The sequence below is a fragment of the Neltuma alba genome, unplaced genomic scaffold (genome assembly GCF_004799145.2).
Source record: "Neltuma alba isolate B1F8T4 unplaced genomic scaffold, ASM479914v2 tig00002178_pilon, whole genome shotgun sequence".
In the NCBI taxonomy this organism is placed as follows: Eukaryota; Viridiplantae; Streptophyta; class Magnoliopsida; order Fabales; family Fabaceae; genus Neltuma; species Neltuma alba.
Window position 1 is genome coordinate 316723 of NW_021632769.1, and position 23638 is coordinate 340360.

Genomic DNA, 23638 nt, shown 5'->3' on the forward strand with positions numbered 1-23638 from the left:
ATATTAAAATAAGTAATTAATGAAATAAAATAAGAAAATTGCTGCAAAACTTTAAAATAATTCGTAAATGTTATTTATATTCAAATGAACAATCTAAAACATAAAAGTCACCCGCATATAACAACATACCTTAAAAAAATGTACACGTGCCGAAAATTATGGCACCCGCTTACTGCTTGCTTAATAAAATTTGTAAGGGGACGCTTTTAACCAGTTTTTCCTAATAATAATAATTTAATTTACAGTAAAATACTCTGTTAGGATCTTAAGATTGAGAAGGGGAAGAAGGGCACAGAAAGAGGCACAAACCACGTGGAAGGCCCGTAGGAGTATTATTTAAAGACAGGCACATGTGATGTGAGGGGGGCGGGGGTGTTTTAAGTTTTAACTGAGGAGTAATGATGAGGGATAAAAGATGAGCGCCATTAGTGATCCAATGGGCACGAAGCTAAGCAGGCACTATTATTACTGATATTAACAAATAATAATTTAAATAAGTCTGAGAATATTGGAAACATGTGGCTAGGTTTGGGGCAAGCATAAGTTGTCGTTATCCGCAGGCTCAAAAGCAGAGAGAAGCGGCTGTTGTCTTCCGCCTTCAAGTCCCATCCAGTCCATTTGCGCATGCCTTGGAATTCATTTTTTTTTTTTAAATTCTAATAATTTTAATTGAATCCAAAATTACAATATCCGCAATGAGGCACGAACGACTTCAAAATCTCAGTTAAAAAAAAAAAAGCTTTATTGAATATTTTGTAAATATAGTTAAATAATAAAAATATTTTTATATTAAAAAATTTATTAATAAGTAATGAAATGATAATAATAAGTATTGAATAACATATAACAAGAAATATACTAATAATGACAAATTATTTATTAATAAGTTGTGAACTGACAATAATAAATATTAAACAGTTAAGAATAAGAAATACTCCTCCGGTCCTTAATATAAGACTCAATTCTTGAGTTGATTTTGGTCCTAAATATAAGACCCATTTATCATATTTATCAATTTTTTCTAAATTACCCCTATAGACACTCCCTCAACCATAATCAAATAGAAGAGGGAGATGAGGTATTAAAAAAGATGATTATAATGTTTTAGGAAAAATGTGTCACTTTTCTTATAATTAACTAACTTACCTAACTTCCTTAATCTAATCAAATTAGTTAAATGGATCTTACATTAAGGATCATAGGAGTATATCGGTAACGACAAATTTAATATTTTTTTAAAAATCTGATATAAAAGCATTTTAATTATTAAATTATATTTGTAAAATATCATATCTGGTACTACTTGCTTTGGTACTACTTACTTTTTTAGAATTTTGAATTCTTTGGTAGTTGAAAACCTGAAATATTGTAATTTTCAATTTTTTATATTATTTTTTTATCTAAAAAAACTAAATTAATATTTAAACCCCTCACGTGTGGACCGATTTGGTCCATGTCCAACTTAGAACAGCATCTTTCATCAGTTCTGTTAAGCTCGAGTTTACAGATTGAATCTCTACGCGCAGGTTTTGATAAGAAATAAGAAATCACTCTTAACATACTCCTAACAACCTCGCTATAATTAAAAAGATAGGAACAAAATTGAAAAAAATATAATTAATAATTCTCTATGACTTATATTATATATATATATATGGTTTTCTAATAAGTTTTCTTGGGTAAAATGCAAACAAGTTGCTTCTTCTAAGTGTGTTCTTATTAAATCTTTTTTTTTAACTCTCTATAGCTGTTAATAAAAATAATATACTATATCTGGTCTTTAATATAAAAATGAGATAAATAATTTAAAAAATTGATAAAATTAGTTATTTATCATAATATATTTAAATTTTTTAAAATTATCTTTGTTCGTATTAAAACTATATTTACAATAAAAATACTTTAGATGTACGATGATATTAGCAGAATCCTAATTTTCTAACCCTCTCGTTGTCGCCATGTTATGTCGTTGCAATCAATCCGATGGCCAGGCCGGATTTTGATGTGCACTGGTTTGGTTTGACCAGTCATTGAGTGGGCAATTCAGTGGGCTCAAATTGCAAAAAAGGGGGAAATTCACCTGAGTTACTTTTGCATAATTCTTCTCCTTTTCGGTTTGTGTCCCCTCAATAGGCAGTAAAATTTCATTTTGGTCCTTTTACCGTACATTTTTTAAAAAAACATTTATAATCAGTTTTTTCGTTTTACTTTTACCCAGTGAATCCTGTGGTTAACCGCAACTACCAGGGTACTGTAGAAGCCTGAAAATGGAATGTGATGTGACTTTGAATGGCTTTGGGTTTGTTTTGAGTTAGTCATTCCTTCAGCTCTCTCTGTTTCTGAGCCCTCAAGCCTATCTCCAGCTGGAAAAATATCACAACCTCTTTCATTAATTAATTAAAAAGTTAATGTTTATTTTTATTTAAATTAATACTTCCTAATTTATTGTAATACCAGTACTCCGTAACTAGACTTGCACAGAAAGTAATTCTTTTAATTAATAGGAAAGTTTATAGTATTATCTAGTAAGATAGAGTATAATTATTACGGGTATTTAGATTAATTTTTGAAAATAATTTTATATATGTAAGAAAAGTTTTGTCTCAATTTATATAAATTTTTTTAAATGTTTTTGGTCTTTTCAAGCACCCTTGCAACCAAAATAAGTTTCACAGTTTGAAAAAAAAATTACTCCTACAAAGTTATAAAATAAATTATTTATCAATAAATGCTGGCAAAAAAATATTTACCAATAAAATTAGTAGAGTTATTTGAACTCACATCTCTGATATAGGGCGATATAGGTCTCGTATCACAAAATGTAAAGGGATATGGGTCCCGTGGCTCGGCAGTGGAAGCACTATTTATTAGCATGCAGAATAGAATTTTGAAAATCACCAAAGAAAGAATACAAGTAGTAATGCGCTATACGTATATTTTTTTGCCGAAACATAATGCAATATATTTAAGGGAAAAAGAAAAAAAATTAATTCAGGTACCTAACACTTCAAAACTCCAGTAAAGGAATGATGCATAATCTGGTATTTCACAAATATAATTAAATGATCAAAATGGCCTTGTTTTATACTTGTCATTCTCAATAAATTTCTTGTCATTTGCTACTCAATACTTATTATTATCAGTTTATAACTTGTTAATAAATAATTTATTATTACCAGTATATTTTTTGTCATTTGTTATCCGATATTTATCATTGTCAATTCACAACTTGTTAATAAACTTTTTGAAATAAAGACATTTAAGTTATTTAACTATTTTGCATTACTTCTTCCTAGATTTTGAAGTATTAGGTGTTTGAATTGGGAATTTACAATTTTTATGTTTTTTTGGTTATTTTCCCTATATTTATATATGTTTGTCTGCATATTTCTATATCACTATATGATACTAATAACAACTCGTCTAAAATAACAAGCTTTTTTTTTTTTGACCAGCCTAAAATAACAAGCTTAACAGGTGATGAGGAGCGTGATGGTTAATGATGAATACTGAAAAGAAGGGGAGAATCTAAGAGCATGATAAGAGCCCGTGATTTTCTGATTCAGTGTGTCTAAAATATTAAAAACACACACACACACACAAAGTTTGAATAATATACAGAACAAAAATCAGAAAGACTCTGAAAAAGGCTGGGGATTGAATTGAAGCAGGAGGAGGTTTTTGGTTTGGAATGGGCTCATCAAATAAGGAAAGAACAGAGAAGAGAAGAGAACGTGCTCATCAACAGTCGTGCCTCTGCACAGATTCCCTTTAATCCGATCATATGCCTCACTGCTCTCTCTCTCTCTCTGTGTTGTGGTGAGTCTCTGCACAAGTGGGTCAAGCCTAAGAAGAAACCACAGAGAAAGAGAGAGAAAGAGGATGGCTTATTGACTGGGAAAAATATTCCCATAGTGGCAAAAACTGGACGGGAACGGTTCAATCTAAGAACCATGACCCAGTAGTCTTCTCTTGAAAACCTTGAAATATTCTTGCAACTTTTCTTTTACTTCTCAGTTCCAGTGCTTGCATTTATTTATTTTTGACCTGAAGCGCTTGCATTTAAGAGTATAGGGTATTAAACTATTAATTAACGGGTAATATGGAATATAGTGACAACGTCGTATAATAATGGAACATAAAGAGGGGCATTGTAACGAAGTATGAAACTGCTGCTAGCTACGTGTACTGTGTGGCGGCATTTGAACTACTTCAAGTCACATACATAATCTATATGAGCTGCGTGGGAGGAGCTAGGCCTGGCCTAGAAATTGGAATTACTTTTTGTTGTTATTTTATTTATTCTGCACCTTCCTTGTGGTGCAGTAATTTTAACCCCTTGTTATTACTGTTTCACTGTGAAAAAGGAGCAGGGAGGGAGAGAAAAGTGCAAACTCCATAGGGTAAAGTTAGGCGTCTTTTCTGAGGCATCAATGTGTTTGTGTCCCTCCTTCCAATACCGAAAGCCATTATCCTGTAGGCCGAAGCAATCTTGAGGGTTAAAGTTAGCTTGAACCTGCTGAAAGTATCCCCTTAATCAAATGAATTACAAAAAAGGTTTGTAGAGCGAACGAATCCATGTCCATAAATCATAATTGCACAAGATCATAAAGACCAATCTTTTTTTGGGCTCAATAATTAAATAAAGCAATAGATTAAACTTACAATAATTAATTAATGCAGATCCCACAATTCACATATGTCACCATCAGGATGGTACGTAGGACCCCAAGGTTCAAGGGGTACCCATATTTCAGAGTTTGCAGCGTGGGGTTTGTACGCTTGTTTCAGATAAAATGAAAATGAAATGTACTAACTTGCTCCCAGCTAACAAAGCTTGCTACTTTTGAAGAGGCACCAGCTAGTTGCTAACTTTGCTGTGTGTGAACAGAAAACCCCCAATAAGACACAAATTGAAGTTGTGCCTAACTAGCTGTGATTTCAGCTTTTTCCTGATATTTTTCTCTGTTTCTTCTCCAACTGTATCGCACTACTAACATGATGGTAATAAGATAGGGATAAGAGCCAAAAGACTTTTTTTTGACGCAAGAAAACAAATTAGAAAACCACATTTTAGTTTACAGTCTACAATCTACATACAATGTGTAGATGGATGCAGAAGTGTTTTAAGAGATATCAAGCATCTATACAACAAGAATGTAAGTTTCTTTGGCTCGGTTATTCTTCATCTAGAGGACTTGAGTAAATCATTCAACGCACTCGAGAGGGCACAGCAAAGAAGAGATGTGGAAAAAGAAATTTGGAAGTGAACTTCGCTGACAGTGACATCAATTCATCCAGAGCCTTCGCTGGTTGGCTTCTCTGTACAATTACAAATCCAAAAGTATTAGTATTATTACTATGGGTCAGAAACGTGACAAGTATACAAATATTCACTTAAGCTACAGAAGGAGTCTGAAAACACTAGAGTTTTATGTTACAAAGATTGGCATGTGCCATTCAATATTGGTATAAAATAGGCCATATATCATTATGGAAAAGAAAAGGTTAAGTATATATATCACAGTAAATCCACGCAACATCGCCACTTTAGTTGTTCATTACAAAAATATCTGGTAATCTTGGGCATGCAAGATATTTCTGTTATCTTTATAGGCATAGGTCTCTAAAATCAACGTCCAACGTTTATATAGGCCTTCGTTTCTGTTGAGGTACAAGTAATCCAACTCATATGGTCACGTTACTGGACATATGTGTTTGTCTATTAGTCAAATTCCAATCACTACAAGGCGCTTTTCTTTCAGGAACAGTAAATAAGTTCCTCACCGCCTAGTCATAGTCATATTACATGCACTGAAACAATTGTGATTGCCAAAATCTCCAGTGGCCCTAGCTACAGACTTTACAGGCTTTACATATGAAGCCAGAACAGCCAAGAAGCTTCTGGGCTACCTGACAAGATAATTAGATCTGCACTGGGCCAGCAGAATGATCAATCCTGGTCGGTTACTCATTGCATGTGCCTCCCTGACTCCAGGAATTTTCTTTGATTTAAATAATTCAAAAGCATATGGGAATGATAAATGTGTTAAGGAACTCTCCCCAACTTAATAGAATGAAGGCCATAGCTCAGTGGAATCCTGATGAATTGGTAATTCCAAATACTGCAGAAAATACAGTTTCCATCGGGCCATATTCTAACATTCTGCCAGGCTGGAATATGAATCAGTAATGTGAACTGAAAGTTTCTAGGAAGAGCATCATTAACAAAATTGGTCAGGCACTTGAAATCATCATAATTCTCTTTACACTTTGCACAAAATAGTGAAACTTTGGTGACTGCAAAGAGAGTACATGTTTGGAAATTAGGATTATATGATGCAAGGAGTATGACTGCTATTGCTCCCTCATATTACTACCATATAGAGTAAAACATTAAGCCTCTGTAGATATATATCCATATACCTTGTGTGGTGCCAACAAATAGCATGCGGTCTATATTATCAATCCTCCCTTGAATAGATTTTAGAACAGAATTCAGTGATGAAACTCTTCTCCTAACACTGGATATCTTGGCCGCATGCTGCATTATGAATGGCAAAGGCGCATCTTCCAGTAATTTATCAAGTTCTGCCACAAAAAGAAAAACGTCAGCAAACTGGAGGCTTGTGAATGTTAATCTATTGCCACATGATAGAGCAAAAGAAATGTCAACAAAAAAAAAAAAATCTAAGCATGCATCAAATTACAGATGTTGACAACTAGAACAGAAACAGGATATGAAACCGCAAGTTTTGACATGCGATTGGAGAATGCTCGGTTACAAAAGCACATGAAAAGAAGTGTGGTTAAGGAAGATAAGTAGGGATGTAAGAATATGTAAACGATGAAATTAAACATGGAAAAAAGACTGCAGGTTAGGTGTGCACCCAGTGAGGGGTAGTTAGTCAGAGAGTTTATTATCAGGAAATAAAAGAATGGAAGGGCAGAGAGGAGATAGCTTTGGGGATCGTTACGGGAGACATCTAGCAAGCTCAAGTTCTAGCCTATCCTTTTCCTCTGGTCTTTTCTCTGCTGTAGTTACAGGTTGCTCACTTCTCTTCTGGATTGCAGAAGGTATAACTGTTGGAGACTTGAAGCCGCCAAAATTTGATTTACAACTATTTCCTATATTCTCTACTCTCAGCTGTGCTTTTCAGTTACTACAGTTTCATAGAATGTGTTGCCTACCAACACGCGAAGAAGACTCCATGTAGAGCAGATTGACAAGGAAAACGACTATCAATATCATCCAGAGAACCAGATAGCTTATTGCCTTAATAGGAGCTCACTGTCTTGAATTAAGCTGATCCGCATGTTACAGTCCACCTGTTCACATCACATTTGCAAGCCTGGGCATTTCTTACAGAATTTGCCCTACTAGACAGTTCTGTTTCCCCTCAATATTTTCCGATACTACCAAAAAGACTAAAACGTACTTAATTACAATGAAAAATAAAGGGGTTAAACTCAAGATGTTACCCCAAATCAATATTTCCCACGTGTTGAAACACCCTCCAAGCATGGAGGCTTGTAATTGCATTTCCAACCACACCATATAATTAGCCAGAAAAATTTCCTAATTCCACAAAGAGAGAAATAGATGTATTCTTTCGTTTATTTAATTTACTTTTATAAATGAGGTGTATCAAACCAATAATAGAGTCCTCATTGAGAAACATAAATTTTGAATCTTCAACGATTTGTCTGTAAGAGCAATAAGCACCCAAAAAGGCGAACCTTTTGCCATTAGACTGATTCTTAGAATTATGCGCTTATTTTTTCCTCTGAAGGTCAAATGTAAATTTTCTTATATGGAAAACAGAGGGAAATGCAAATCAAAAGCAGCTGAGGATTTCTTCATTAAACAATTGACCCTAAATGATTGCTAATGAAATGCCAAAGAAAAAAGAAAGTTAATGCTAGACCTGCTAGTTGTCCAATAGCACAACACCTTTCTTCCGGACTTAACCTTCATGCTAACAAGCTCACCTTTAATCCCGTGTATGAAAAGCAAAAGCAAAAGTTCTCTGCGGTAACACTTAAATAATGACGAAAACCTTAACCACAACAAAAACCTCGAGGAAAGTGATGTAGAACAAACAGACCCGTAAAAGGAACAGAAACCTATTTGAGGAGCCAAAAACACATAGGAGGGGCAATTCAGATAAAAGGAAGCAGAGAGTCAATAGTAATATGACATCAACGAATTCTTAGATAGGCAAATTCAACTAGATCACCTAATAAATCTAGATCACTAAAAACTCGAAATAGCGCCGATTGATTAAAAACGCAAATTCCTGTCACACTTTATAAGCATAGGCTGCACTACAGAACTCAACACTGACCTCTAAAGTAAAAATTCTTAAGATTCCGTTCTCCGAATTTCTTCTGACTATGCCAACGTCCTACTACCCAGATAAATTATCGAACTTGTCAATTTTCAGAGCTCAAAATTCATTCTTATGTAGCGTAAGGGACTGTGGTTTTACTTTTACAAGACAGTTACTAAAGGACCTCTGCTTACAACTAGCACCATATGAATTGAGTCAAAGCAAGAACTTTAATTTTCCTAATAATAAATAACTCACATGCTACACTCCAAAATTTATCATAACGTGCAGCAATGCTTAATGCATAGCACAGAACAACGAAAGAAGCTCATGAGGCATAATTTCAACCCCATAAAACAGAGGAAGACACATGACAGAAAGAAACCTTCTGTAAGACGATCGAGCGCAAAATGGAGTTGGTCTTGACTTTTAAAGGTTTCTTGAGCTTTGCAATCGAAATCCCTAATAATGGTGGAAAGCATGGTGGATAATCCTTTGGACAAAACTTCAGAGCTATTTCCTATAGGATCGGAGTTTGCTTCAGAATCGTTGTTTGGTGGAAAAGTTGAAGAGGAAGATGGCTCCACTACAACACTCTGATTTTCTCCAGAGGAATCGCATGGATGGTCTGACGCTTCCATTATTGCCCAAAGCAAACCAAACAAATCACGAACAGAGGAATTGGATTGGATAGAACCCTCTATTTCTATGCCTCCACAATAATCCACAACCAAGAATTCATCGGGTGTTGGCAGTTGCGACGCGCGGGTATGATAGAAGAAGGGCGAGCACAGGGACGCGAGTTAAGTCTAGGATCGCCGGATGGTGAAATTTCCCGTCTTGATGGAGTTTTCACCATTCAGTGGGGTAGCTTAAATCGGAACGGGAAAATGTGGGGTGGCAGCGAAAGCGGCAGCGGTGACAGCGGTGGCTACAGTGACCGGCCTGCGCACAGAAGCTGATTCAGCTTATGAAGGATCTGAACACTGAACTAATAGTCCAAGGCTCAGAGCCATCACTCATTTTGCAGCGAATAGATTATTATCCTCCTCGCCCATGCATCCCCCTCCTGTGCATTGAGGCCGGAATAAATTTTTATTGTCCTGATCTTTTTGGGCTACATATAAAATACAGTATGTCTATAAAAAACTTATAATTCATACCACATCATTTTTGTTTTGCCAACAAGAAATAATTTTAAACTGAAATAACCAGTCGTACAAAAGAGTTCAGCAGAAACATTTTTTTCTGACCAACAGCAGAAACATGAATAAGGCATAGGCATGTACAGTGTCACTCAAAAAATGTCATGTGATACATTATGTTTTAAAAATGTTTTCACATATGTTCAAAAATTAAGGATTAAATAAAGATACAATAAGATAAAAATAAAAAAAAATAATTCAAGATAAAACTAAAAAGTTAAAATTCGATAAATTATAAAATTAAAAAGAAAATAAAGATGTAGTTTGTTTTTTTTGGTTATGGTTTTAAAATGCCTCTCAGCGGCCCAATGTCAATCCAACCCAATTAGATTAGGGCTCCGCATATCAGTTCTAACTGGACTATGTATATATACCAAATCAGAGCGGTTTCGGCTGCTGCATTCTAGATTGTTCTATACTATTCAGCATCCACTGATTTGCTGTGGGGAGGAGAAGCTTGAGCATTCGACATCCAGAATGAGGGCTAAGGTAAACCCCTTTTTCCTATGTGATTATTCTTTCTTCTTTGTATCATTCATGAATTCCTGGTCTATCGATGTTTATTTTGGTGCAGAATCATAGGGTTTTCGTTGTATAGATCCTTGATATCGGGTTTGTTATTAAAATTTTCTGTGTTGTCCTGTTAATTGTTTTGTACTTGAAAAACCGTATGACATGTGACAATTGGGTTTTGGTCTCGGTTTTTTGGACATGACAATTAATCCGGGAGAATAATAAATTTCAAATATACTTTAATTGTCCCACGACAGTCTGTAATGTTCTGTGTAATATGAGATTTTGGGGGTTTCCTGATACAATAATTCCTGCTGTTTGTAATGTTAAGAGGTACTCAATGAACTGATGATTCTGATTGCCTCCATTGGTTTGTGGGCGTTCGGTGATTCTTTTTGTTTTTCTTTTTTATTTCAGTATCTTGTAATCTACTTCTGGTATTATCCGAGCTCATAGTTTTCCATTTAATTCAGCCGCAAAATATGCTTATTTGATTCTTTATCTCTTTTTATTTTCAAACTTAAGCCATTTTATGTTTTTATTCTTTCTTTTCAAATTATGTTTGTTTCATTATGTATGCCTGGACTATTCTTGTATCTCAATACTGGCGCCGTGTCTATTGGTTTATAGTTTGAATTGTATGGTTGAAGTATGATAGAGTAGGAATAGGCTTTTGAATACTGCATCATAAGTTGTATGCTCATAGCCTAATGTTTCTCAGCATACTTGGCACTTGTTTCTGCCTTTTATTTGTATTGTGAACATCGATAGGGTTTTCTTCCTTGTAAATCTAACATCAAATAATATACTATGTGGCAGTGGAAGAAGAAGCGTATGAGGAGGCTGAAGAGGAAGCGCCGAAAGATGAGACAAAGATCTAAGTAGACGTTTGAGCTGAACCAAGACGAGGCTTTCCCTCTTGATGCGTTGCCAGCTTTATCACCATTCAGGCAATAGCCTGGTGATTTTGGGGTGTGGATCTTGAGGGGAGATCTCTCTTTAGAGTTTGCTTTATTGTTATTACTACTGGATTGAGTTAGTTGTTATGTTGCGTTTGGCTTACTGAAACATGTACTAGTTTTGCTATATATCTTATCTGAATGGCACATCGTTTAACCTTATAAAAATTGCGTAATAGTTCGATCCTTGATGCGTGAGATGCTTCTGAATAATCTTCATATTGACTCGCCTGTTATACCATGAAAGTTTGCTCATGTGACTTATTAGGAGTTGATAGCATTGTTTAGGATGTGTGAAGTTGCTATCATATTGTTGCTATGAGAGTTATCGGTTATGAGAATGTGGTCCAATCGCCAAGGTTCACTGACATTTATTTTTCGTTTTTACTCGGAATCAATTTATTGAAGGGTAAGATCTGTTCTTATTCTGTGAATGTGGTAATACTGTAATAGTGATCCAGTTACACACGTTGTCAAATTGCCGACTCGTGTGGCGAGTCTCGCTAGTTGAAGTTGTCTGATGGATTTGTCCAGAACACAACCCATGATAGTATTTACACGTCCGTGAGGCGAAGTTATGTACAAGTTGCTCGAGCGTAGCAAATGAGATACTACTCCTAATTTTTAATACAAGAGTTTGTTTGATATTTATTTTTGTCATAAATATAGGATTAAAATTTAGGGAAAATAGATTTGTCAATCCTTATAGTTTCATTGGATTTTGAATTAGTTTCCTCTAGTTTTATTTCTTTTTATTGAACCCTTATACTTTGTTCCGTTAAAGCCATAGATCTCTTCTGTTAATAAATTATCAAAACCCGTTTGGTTTCTCTACCCCGGTCAAAAGCAGGTGGCTCTCTATCATCAGCCATGACCAGTTCGATGATGACGTCGAGAAGGAGAGCTCTTTCTTCAACTGGTTCTGCTTCTCTATCAATATTGGCGTGTCGCTTCTATGTGTTTTGGATGTTGATGCTAATCGATGAAGGTTATGTGCAATCCTGCACATTTGCACACGACTCTGACTTGACTATAAGAAAGCCCAGTAGCTCCCATTAGACTCTTCTATCTAATTGTAATTTATTATTTAATATCTTGTTTGTTACTACCTTAGCACACTATTTTATGAAGGCCTTTTTCCTTAACGATGCCGAAGGAGTTTGGTAGTTTCTTTCAAACTTTGTTTTGAGACCCTTGCATGATTCCATGAAAGAGCATTGATTTTTAGTTTCAAATGCTCATGACCTTCGGCAATATTAATTTATGATTTTAGATTGATCAACGCCAAAAAAAGTAATAATAGTTATTAGAGTTTTAGGGATGAGGCTGTTTGGAGTGGCTAGAGGCTAAGCATGATGACCACCTAGTTCGCAACACCAGAGGTCCCGCCATTTGCCTCATTCCTAGAGACCCTGCCTTCACGAGTTGGAACCTACTAGCAAGAACCCACATGTACAAGCCCCACCTCCTCCTTTCCTAGCAGAAGGCTCACTGCTGTAGAAGTAGTATAGAAGCGGCATGCCGATATTGATGGAGAAGAACCAGCTAAAGAAGCAGCTCTTCTTCTCCTTCTTGGTGTCATCATCAAACTGGTCATGGCTGATAAGAGAGAGAGCCACCGGCTTTTAATGGGGGAGAGAGAGCGACTAACGGTGTTTTGAGAATTTATATTAACGGAAGGACGTATGGCTTTATTTAAGTGAAAATTTATCATAGTGGATATTATTATCTGTTCCAATTAACTAAACCTAGAAAGACATGGATGCAACGAGGTCTGATGCTGCAATTCATGGGAAGTGTTAAATTTGAAGCAAGGAAAGAAGGGAAACAATACTGAATTTCTTACCCAAAAAAATACATTTATATCATAACCATTTTTTTCTATTTTCTGGTAGCACATAGATTGTTGAGGATTAGGTTGACTATCAACTCAAAGACCAAAGCCGAGACAGTTAAAGCATAGACTTTAAGAAAGTGTTTGGCTAGAAACCAAATTATGATTTTAAAAGTGTTTTTACGGTTTACGAAGTAAATATGTGAAAAAATTTATCTTGTTTTATAGAAAAGTATTTTTTAAAGGCATTTTTGATGACCGCCAAACGCCTCCTAAACTTGCACTTGGTTACATCTTAATTTTAATTTCAAAAAGACATAAATTCAAGGGAAAAATTCATTCCAATCACCTTAGTTATATAAGCAAACTCTTTACCTGTCCTTCAGGTGTACCTTTGCTTTAAAATCATCCTATAAAATCGCAATCTTGGTATGATATCAAAATTTTCACAATTTTTAACATTAAAATATAAAACAAAATTAAAAGATTACAAATATTTTTATCTTTTAAATCTGTATAAACTCGGCCCAAGAGGTTCCACCAACACACCGGCCCATTCAAATACCAATCTGGCGCCAACCCCGACCCATTCAACGAATTTAGGGTTTAGCGATTGCATGACCAGATATAAATATCCGGCGAGGGAGAATAGTCGCCTTCAATCCGATCTATCCTGCCAATTGGTCTTTTTTCATCTTCGTTCGTGCTGATTTGTTGTTGTTAGGAGAAGCTTGCGAGTTCATCATCCAAGATGAGGGCTAAGGTGAGACATTGTTTTAATCATTCTTTATACTCTCTGTTGCTTCTTTCATGGATTTGGTCTCAATCTTTATTCCATGCGGATTGGCATCATCGGATTTTCATATGCATGGATAATTTATATAGACTTTATTGTTAAAATTGACCTTTATCTCATCGTTATTTTGCTCAATAATCTTAATTAATTTCTAGAATCAAACCAGAGGGCAACAGATTCGCTTTCGGTGTTTAGGACATGATAATTAAGAGAAAAGAATTGTAGACCAGAATGTTCTTCCATAGCCCCACGATAATAGTTATTGGTGTTCTTGATGTATACGGTGTAATGTAGATGATATCGGGAATGCCCTGTCAAAAGAATTCGCGTAATTTGTTATTCTTGTGATCTCCACAACGAATCCGATCAAAATTGTCTGATTTTCTGATCTGATACTTCTAGCTTCTACGCTATCTATTTATTTCATAGTCGGAAGCTCCAAAGGACATCTCTTTGTGAGCTTGACATTATTTCAGTGTCACTTTGTTATCATGCTTATTTGATTGCCTCCTTCGTCGTTTGCATACTCCTGCTTTTGTGGTGGGTAGTGTACATTAGTCTCATGGTTTGTTATATTTAAAAATAATTGTCTAAAGAGGGTATTGTTCCATCTTACCGACAAAATTTCTTCATTAGTTTTCTAATTAGTTCTGGTTGCATTAGTTGTATGTCCAGTTTTGTTTTCCTTCAAAAATTTAAGCACTTGCCTCTTTGGAGGCTTACAACTTAGTTTTCATCACGTACTGTGATATTTTTGATGCATTTTCAATTTGTAAGGAAAGCCTTTTGAATGCTGCAGCATATGCAGTATACTTAACTATATGTTTCGTTCAATTCATTCTGCGGTAAATTAGGAAGAACGCTTTTAATTTGTGAGGAAAATCTTTTAAATGATGCATCATTATACTTAATGTTTCCTTTCATACATGGAAGTTGGTATATTTTTGTTTTGACTGTTACTTTTGGCATGAATATCAAATGCGTTTTTCCTTTGAATCTTACATAATCTAATGTATTCTGTATCAGTGGAAGAAGAAGAGAATGAGAAGGTTGAAGAGGAAGCGCCGAAAGATGAGACAAAGATCCAAGTAGGTGCAGGAGCTGAAACAAAATGAGGCTTTCCCTTTTGATACTCTAACCATCTTCATGACTTGTCAGGCAATTGCCTTGTAATGTCGTGGTGTGTGTATCCTGGGGTTAGACTTCTCCCGCTATAGCTAGTTTTATTAGTTTCGGACCAAGACATATTTGAATGCTGCAGCATAAAGCAGTTTACTTAACTAATATGCTTTCGTTCAATTCATTCTGCTAAATTAGGATATGTTTCGTTTAATTTTGAGGAAAATCTTTTAAATGGAAGCATCATTATACTTTTAATGTTTGAGGAAAATCTTTTTTATACATGGAAGTTGGTATATTTTTGTTTTGACTGTTACTTTTGGCATGAATATCAAATGCGTTTTTCCTTTGAATCTTACATAATCTAATGTATTCTGTATCAGTGGAAGAAGAAGAGAATGAGAAGGTTGAAGAGGAAGCGCCGAAAGATGAGACAAAGATCCAAGTAGGTGCAGGAGCTGAAACAAAATGAGGCTTTCCCTTTTGATACTCTAACCATCTTCATGACTTGTCAGGCAATTGCCTTGTAATGTCGTGGTGTGTGTATCCTGGGGTTAGACTTCTCCCGCTATAGCTAATTTTATTAGTTTTGGACCAAGACATATTTTGAGTATCTGAGCTGTAATTTTGCGCTTTATTTACGGGAATATGCTCTAGTTTTTTATGCATTCCATCTGAATGGCATATCGTTTAAATTTTACCGACTTAAATGGAATTTTGGTGCTTGTCTGTTTAAATGCCTTTGAGTAATCTTCTTATCAATTCGCCAGAAATGCTATGAAATACCACTCATGTTGACATGACAAATTGCTGACGGGTTCCCTGAAGTAATAAATCTTATAATCGAATGGTCTTGTCGAACAACTGCTTATACAGCTTCACAATCAGGCAATTGCTCTTTTGTTTTTGTTCTTTTTTTTTTTTTTTTTGCTTTTGGGGGGGGGTTGGTGTTTAGATTTGTTCCTTCTCAGAGAGCATGTCCGTAGATTTTGAAATGTTACGGTTTTCAGTGTTAGGCAATGAGGTTTACGATTTGTATGCGGTACTTGGTACGAGGCTTTCGGACCGGAGGGCAGGGGACAATGAATTGATCTCAAATTTTATGGGAAGGGGCTTATTCAGCTGAAAAATTTTTAATGGAGCGTGAGAGAGAAATTTTAGCGTCCCCCCTCCTCTTTCTTCCAAAGAGAGCAGGTGTCGAGATGTCTCAGAAATTTGAATAATAAAACTAATTTTGCTAGGAAACAATATTCTTGTTTGCTTGTTGATAGCATCATTCGACATACCTTAGGCTGTAAACCATAGAGGTTGAAACCAAGCAACATTTTTTTTATATATCCTCCCGCTTCATTAGGATAACTTGTTTGTTCGCGATTTGTTGAACCAACAATCATTATCAATATAAAAATATTGGAATTCTTATTCAGCATCAATGCATATTTGAACGTCATATAAAGCCACATTAACCACCCTAATTTCATGCATAAAGGCAATTATGGTTCAATTTGGCAGTTTAGAAGCATTATATAGGTATTGCTTAACTGCTTTAAGTGATCAATTCTTTCATAAATTTGATCTACCTAATTTATATTGCAAAACGTTCAATCGGATTCCAGGCAATCAAGTAGCATTGCATTATTTTTCTAAGACACGTATATTTCAAGATCACTACAAAGAAAGAGACGAGGACAACAATCCATGAAACCTTGAGCATTTACTATGGCTGTAAGACCCATATGAACAAAAGAAGTAGTTCATGTCACGTAAACAAGATCAATCCATCGTCATAATGGGCGCTATTCCTTTAAGTAAACCTACATAGAAACAAATAATAGGAATTAAGTATTTTCGTCGTTAAGATGCCACAACAATTCTCAATCCCACCTCCAGAAAGAAAACAGTTAACAAGTTGAAGCTTGGGAAAGGACGCAAACAGCAGTGAATTACCTGCTCTGTTTCACTGACAGTTAACAAATGTTGGATAAGCAAGCACTAAATTCTCCAAAACGCGATTCTTTCATATTTCACAGCTCTCATTTTTCTGTGGCTGTATCTATTCTTTAATTTAAAATCTTTCTAATCTGCCAAATCCTGGAGGTCATGCTGCATAATAAGTCTCTCTACAGTACTTTGGCTCAGGACCTCTTTTTGATGCAACTCTTTCAAAAGCTTGACTGCCATGTCCGTTTCTTCTTCCAAAACAAGTCCTTCAATGAGAATGGTATAAGTTGTTTCATTAGGCATACATCCTTTATCAATCATCATTTGAAATATCCCCAGCGACAAGTCTGTTCTATGTGATTTACAAAGGCCAAGTAAAAGCGAATTATAATTATCCGTATCAGGCTTGTGCCCATTTTCTTCCAAAATCCTGAATATCTCATTAGCACCATCAAACATTCCTTCCCTACACATTCCTCTTACCAAAGATGAATAAGTATAAGAATCTGGCGTAAATCCATACTTTGTCATTTCATATAGTATTTGAATGGCTGGATATGTGTTCCCTTTCCTACACATGCTCCAAATAACATTTTTGTAGAAATCATGCATAGGCGAGTTTTGTTTATTAACCAAGCCTTGGATTATGGAGAATGCTTCCTGCACTTTGCCTCTCTCACAAAGCATGGCGATAGCATTGTATGTTCCTTCGTTTGGACTACAGTACCGGCAAAACATTTGGTCCAGACACTGAACCACAAGATCAACCTTCCCTTCCTTGCAGAGATGAGCAATAATTGGATTATAGCTAGTGGCAGTTGCCTTAAATCCACTCTTCGTCATTTCATCCAACACGCTGAAAGCATGTTCTATTCTTCCATGGAAAGCGAGAGAAGTAATTAATATGTTGTAGGTAACCGCAGAGGGAGACTGATCCTCTTCATACATCTCTGCTAATAGTTCATTTGCCTCATCCCACCGCCCTTCATAACACAAATTCCTCAGCAAAATGTTATAGCTCACAACACTAGGATTAAACCCCTTTGCAGGCAATTCCCTGAACAGCTTAAAGGCTTCTTCAGTTCTACCTTCCTTGCACAACCCAGTTAATATAACATTGTAGCTAATCAAATTACTCTCCCCACCTTTGGCAATTATCTCATCTAAAAGTCTCATGGCTTCATCAACTCCCCTCTCCTTATAAGTAGCTTCAAGCAAGAAAGAATACGTGAATGCGTTTGGGACCAATCCTTTCTTTATTAATCTATCTATAAGCTGCAAGCTCTTGTTTAAATTTCCCTTCATACAAAGCCCCTTAACAAGAGTATTATAGGTAATAGTATTAACTAAGTATCCGTGTTCCTCCATTTTTTCAACCAATTGCATTGCATGCCCAACATTTCCTTCTTGCACAAATGATTGACTAAATATGTACAGGATGCTGCATAAGGTATAATACCTGAACCTATCATCATCTCCATCACTCTAACAGCTTTCCTTAGCTTATTAGCCTTGCAAAGATCATACAAGAGCTGGGTTGCTTGAGCTACATCTGGTTTGTGACCTCTACGCACCATATACTCTAAATACAGAAACGCATCATTAAGCCTGAGCTCCTTACTTTTTGTATCACTCTTCCCTGCTCTCCAATTGGGCAGGGTAATAATAGCATCTTTGGAAGAAATAGTCATCTGGCTAGAAGCCAAAACTCTGGGAAAGCCCCTGCTGTGGGAAATCCTACGGATGTTCAGAATCTGGGAATATAAGCTGAAAACACAGTTCCCTTGCGTTTTTGATGATAGGCTTGCAGGTGGAGATACCGAATTCAGCAGAGTGGCCATAACAATTCAAGTATGCTCTAATGAAACTGATTCCTACTTCCCAGTTAACCTTCGCAAATAGAACAAAAATCGAACTACAGATTGATTCTACTTGGAAATTTTACAGATTCTTTCCCAATATGAAAATAAAATTAGAAGGGTAAAGCAGATGAGACATATACTGCTACTGGGTTTATCTTTGTTTTTACTGAATATCGATCCCACGAGAGAACGAGAGAGAATGGGAGATACCGGTGAGCGTTTTCGATGGCAGAAACTCAATTACAGGAGACTCGGTTTCTGTATTGAGTGTTCAGCAAGCGCTCGTTAGCCCAGTCGCGACTCCACTCTCGTCCACAATTCTCTGTGGTTATCCAAACTGATACCAGGCGCCTCCTAGAAGCATTGACAACAAGCGCTTGTCATGGAATGACGTAACCATATGGAACTTTTTGGGTAATCCCAAAAAAAAAGTAGCTCTACAAAAGGAAAAAAAAAAAAGAATTAGTGTATAAAGTTTGAAAAATGTGCGAGTTTCGATAGAATTTTTATGTTCTATGAACATATAGATGAAAATTTTGAAAAAAATAGTAGTATTAATATTTTCTTAGAAATTATTATTCAAAGTTGGAAAATCTTTCCTATGTCTTTGGAAGATCCACACATCACCCATTCTATGTAGTATTTTTTTTTCGGTATTTTTTTACAGTATTATTTTTACATCTTTTTTATACAATACAGTTGAGCTTTTTACATAAAATTTTTTAATAATATTTTTATTTTTAGAAGCCCAATAAAAAATAAAAATTATAACATAAAAAATCATACAAAAAATTATGATTTTTTTTTTAAAAAAAGGGAAGTGGGCGTCTTATTCCTGTCCAGAATTGAGATGGGATAGGACATGGGACAAAAATCCCGTCCTTTTCTGTGAACAACCCTACACACATAGGGTTATGAAGAATCATGGCGAAGAACAAGGATGACATAGATTATACAACTTCACAGGCAAAGCATTCAGAGGACGAAGGAGTGAGAATACTTTGTAAAGATGGTACTCCTTTAGAAGTAGGAAAGATTGCAGACTCTGACACTATTTGTGTGTTTTCAAGTGCTTGTAATATTAGGGAAACTTCTTGATTCGTTGACTGATAGTCTAATACTTAAAGGGAAACTTCTAGTTCCGAAAAACCAGAAAATTTTGTCATGAGCATCAACTCTACCAAACCCACATACAATCCCGGGATTCATGTTAAAAAAAATTGTAGTTAACATCCAGAAAACTTGAATGTGTCAAGGTATTATCAAGCGGCGGTCCTTCAAGCCGGAACCATCCTAGTAGTCCAAGAACAGACGTGTCTTGTGTATATCATCGAGGCTTAAGAAGTGCATGACCATACGCTCTAAGCTCGCTCCAAATCCATCGAGTGGAGGTGAACGATCTCTGAAAATTATCAACCATTCAGATATTTAGTCTTCCATTATAAAAAAAAGCAAGACACATTGAGTACAAGAGTTTAAAATGCTACCTTAATCAGCACCAATACCAAAGATAAGGAAAGGTTGTAACAGAATTGAGGAAGAGTAGAGAAAAGTTGTAGTGAATACCCGAGACAAGCAATGTACTTAGAACTTGTGTTGACATCAATTCTGCAAGCCATTACATGTTCTTCCAAGATTTTTGGATCATGGACATGCTGAGCTCCTGAAATGATCTCCTCACCTTGAAACAAGTCATAACACTAGAAAATTTTATTAGCACTAAGATTCCTAATTGCTGATGAATCAGCTTCTTGTTCAGCAACATAAACTAAGTCTACGCTTCCATCCTTCTCCTCCTTTGAAACTTTAAACATGCCTCCATTAGCTGGAACCCCTCTCAACATTATTTCCCTCATGTCCTATTCCTTCACACAAAACCCATGTTTGTTAAAACAAATGTTTGCATTGTTATCATCAGCAATCTGGTAGATACTCAACAAGTTCTTTTTAATTCCATGAGAGTATAAAATTCTTTTCAGTTGTACTTGTTTGCGTGGAATATTTGAAACTGTAGATGAACCATTTTTTCAACATTCAATTTAGAGCCTTCCTAGTACGTTGAAAATCAAACTTGAACATAAGGACTCTGGACTTTGTGGTACATCCAGCAAGTTGTTTTGTAGCAACCCATAAACCAACGACAGTAGAGATAGAAACCATCTGAGAGGACACATCAAGGGTCATAGTGTTGAGAAGCTAGCCAAACACTAGCTGGTCAGCAGCAACCTAGTCTTTAAAGTTAGGATTTGGAACTAACTTGTCATCTACAGTAATGAACTGAAGTGAACAAACCTTTGTACTAGTAAAAAAGCCATTAAGTTTGTGCCCCTTAATAATAGGTAGCACATGGGTTTGCCAAACGAGGTAGCTGGTTCTGTCCAACTTGACGAAACAGACTTGGTTTAGCATGTTTCCTGATGCAGCCTTGGGAAGAGCAGCAACATTTGCAAAGAATGATGATTCAGATGTTTTTTCACAAGAGGCAGCCATGGCAGCAAGCCTGTAGCTATGATACCAAGAAAATAATTGAGTGTAATTTGAATAATGGTGGCTTTGCCTAAGATTTATCATTTCATTATATAGTAGGGAGCAAAGCCCTAGAATGTACAAGATTATGACACGTGTACAACAAATGAGACAACACAAATATCTATATACAACAATAAATGAATGGACTTTAATAAGAGACTATTGGAAGTTTTGTCTTAACACTTATTTGATCGGGCTACACCTGCACCACACATTGCACCGTGAACTCTCTGTGATAACCAAGACGGCTATTTCCTGCTTATGGTACAGATATTATGCAGTCTGCCCCAAATCCGAACCCATTTGTTCTCTAATGAAGTAGCATGAGCTTCAACTTCAGTCTTATCAGGGATGTGAACAACGGTATTAGGCACCAAACCATGCGCGGGACGTCGCCATAAGGGGCGGCAAGACTGTACATCTTTTAGTGAGAAATGCAGAGTGAGGGAGAGAATGGAGGGAGGGAGGAAGGGAGAGTAGAAAAATAGTTGTAGTGGTATTCTGCAGCATGAAATGCAGGTGGTCTCTATAGGGGCCCAATGAATTTTGGTTAGAACAGATTTTGCCGCCTCAGAAATTGTAATAATTCTTTTCAGCCGTTTGATTCTCTGGCTTGGTTTCAGGGTGATCTCGGAAACAAGGATGACTTGGAAAATCTGTTCTCTAAAACTAAGCGCACGGACGAATTAATTTTGCTTGTGTTGTTTTTATATTATTTTTTTAATTTCAAGTTTTTATTTACTAATGTGTTTACTCTGTGAAATATGAAGCATATTGTGTCATACTTTTCCTGCTTTAGAATATGTAGACGAGGCATGTCTCATATATATATTCATGTGCTTACAACTCGTTAATATAATGCTATATTGCACGCATCACAAGACACAGAAGAAATAAGGAAAACAAACAAACAAAGTGCAACAAGTTTGAAAATAATTAATGTGAAAAAAGACAGCCTAAGGATCAACTCCGTTGACCTCTTTCTATGTACTTCGGTCAAAAAAAAGAAAAAGGAACGTCTTTCTGTGTACATTTTCACTTTATCAGTGATACTTTCCGTTAAGTTAACTTTCTGTAGGACAGTTTTAAAAAGTTAATTTAATTTTTTCAGGAAGTTCAATAATGAATTGAACCAAGCAACCCCATAAATCTGAACCTCTACTTCTACGCCTCTCCTAGTTTTGAAATTAACACTTGCATACCATGTTCATTGGTCTTTTCTATTTTGCATGAATAGTCAAATCCATCGAGCCCTTTGATTTTAAATTGAGTGATGGATTCGGTTTTTATATTATCTTGATTTTTTCGTCGATAATTACGTTACAATTTCTTTATACTCCCTCCATTAATAACTAACTACTATATGCATATACTGGGGAAAAAAAATCAATCAAGACTAGTTAAGTTTTTTTTTTTTTTATAAATTTCAAAATCACCTTCATCAAGCTAGCTACTTAGATAATTAAAAAAAAAATGAAGAAAGGGCATTTTTTAATAAGGTTAAGGGTAAAACATATCAATGAAATTATACCAAAAATTCATCCAGCATCATGACATTTTTTTGGGCTCAAATCTAGCAAATCAAATTTAAAAATAGCCCAAAAATGATCAACCTATTACCCAAGCCTTGAAAATGCTTCCTGCACTTTCCCTCCCTCACAAAGCATGGCGATAGCATTGTATTTTCCTTCGTTCGGACTATAGTACCGGAAAAACATTTTGTCCAGGCACTGAACCGCAAGATCAACCTTCCCTTCCTTGCAGAGATGAGCAATAATTGGATTATAGCCAGTGCGGTTGCCTTAAATCCACTCTGTCATTTCATCCAACACGAAAGCATGTTCTATTCTTCCATGGAAAGCAAGAGAAGTAATTATGTTGTAGGTAACCACAGAGGGAGACTGATCCTCTTCCTGCATCTCTGCTAATCGCTCATTTGGCTCCTCCCACCGGCCTTCATAACACAAATTCCTCAGCAAAAAAAAAAAAGGATTAGTGTATGAAATTTGAAAAATATGCTAATGACTCAAAAAAAAAAAAAAAGTGCAAGTTTCGTTAGAATTTTTATGTTCTATGAATACATAGATGAAAATTTTGAAAAAAAAATAGTAGTATTAATATTTTCTTGGAAATTATTATTCAAAGGGGAAATCTCTCCCATGTCTTTGGAAGATTCACGCACCACCCATCCTATATTTAGTCATGGTGAGCACACAAAGACAGGAGGTTTGGGATGTCATTTAACTATGGGGTCTTGGCAAATATATAGAAGCTTAAATTAAATAATAAATTGAAATATCTTTTCTTCTTCCAACTCTTCACTATCCTTCTAGTGTGACCCCAATTTTGTTCATGCAGAATCTGGAATAAACAAAACCCAAGTTTGACCCTTGTCACCAACAGAACATCCCACACTTCTCTCACACACATGTCACCAAATAACACAAATAACCAGCCACGTATTCCCCTCCACCTCCCCATATAAAGAACACACAACTCCATCATTCACAACAATCCTCACACACGCACACAGGGTTTTGGAGAATC

At 35.8% G+C, this 23638-nt stretch overlaps 1 protein-coding gene, 2 long non-coding RNA genes and 1 pseudogene across 3 annotated transcripts; 2 read left to right on the forward strand and 2 right to left on the reverse strand.

Moving 5' to 3' along the window:
* Positions 1–5034: 5034 nt before the first annotated feature.
* LOC114719328 (uncharacterized) lies at positions 5035–9418 on the reverse strand. Its single transcript, XM_028904814.1, has 3 exons — positions 8719–9418; positions 6427–6591; positions 5035–5322 (listed from the first exon to the last, which is right to left on the reverse strand). Exons 1-3 carry the CDS (start codon positions 8972–8974, stop codon positions 5294–5296), a joined length of 450 nt encoding a protein of 149 aa, XP_028760647.1. The 5' UTR covers positions 8975–9418; the 3' UTR covers positions 5035–5293.
* A 523-nt stretch (positions 9419–9941) lies between these two features.
* LOC114719372 (uncharacterized) lies at positions 9942–11201 on the forward strand. The gene is made up of 2 exons (XR_003737900.1): positions 9942–10027; positions 10871–11201. It is a non-coding gene; the product is annotated as an uncharacterized LOC114719372 (long non-coding RNA).
* A 2277-nt stretch (positions 11202–13478) lies between these two features.
* LOC114719365 (uncharacterized) lies at positions 13479–14747 on the forward strand. The gene is made up of 2 exons (XR_003737899.1): positions 13479–13607; positions 14667–14747. It is a non-coding gene; the product is annotated as an uncharacterized LOC114719365 (long non-coding RNA).
* A 1622-nt stretch (positions 14748–16369) lies between these two features.
* LOC114719317 (pentatricopeptide repeat-containing protein At1g79080, chloroplastic-like) lies at positions 16370–18877 on the reverse strand (annotated as a pseudogene).
* Between the last annotated feature and the right edge of the window lie 4761 nt (positions 18878–23638).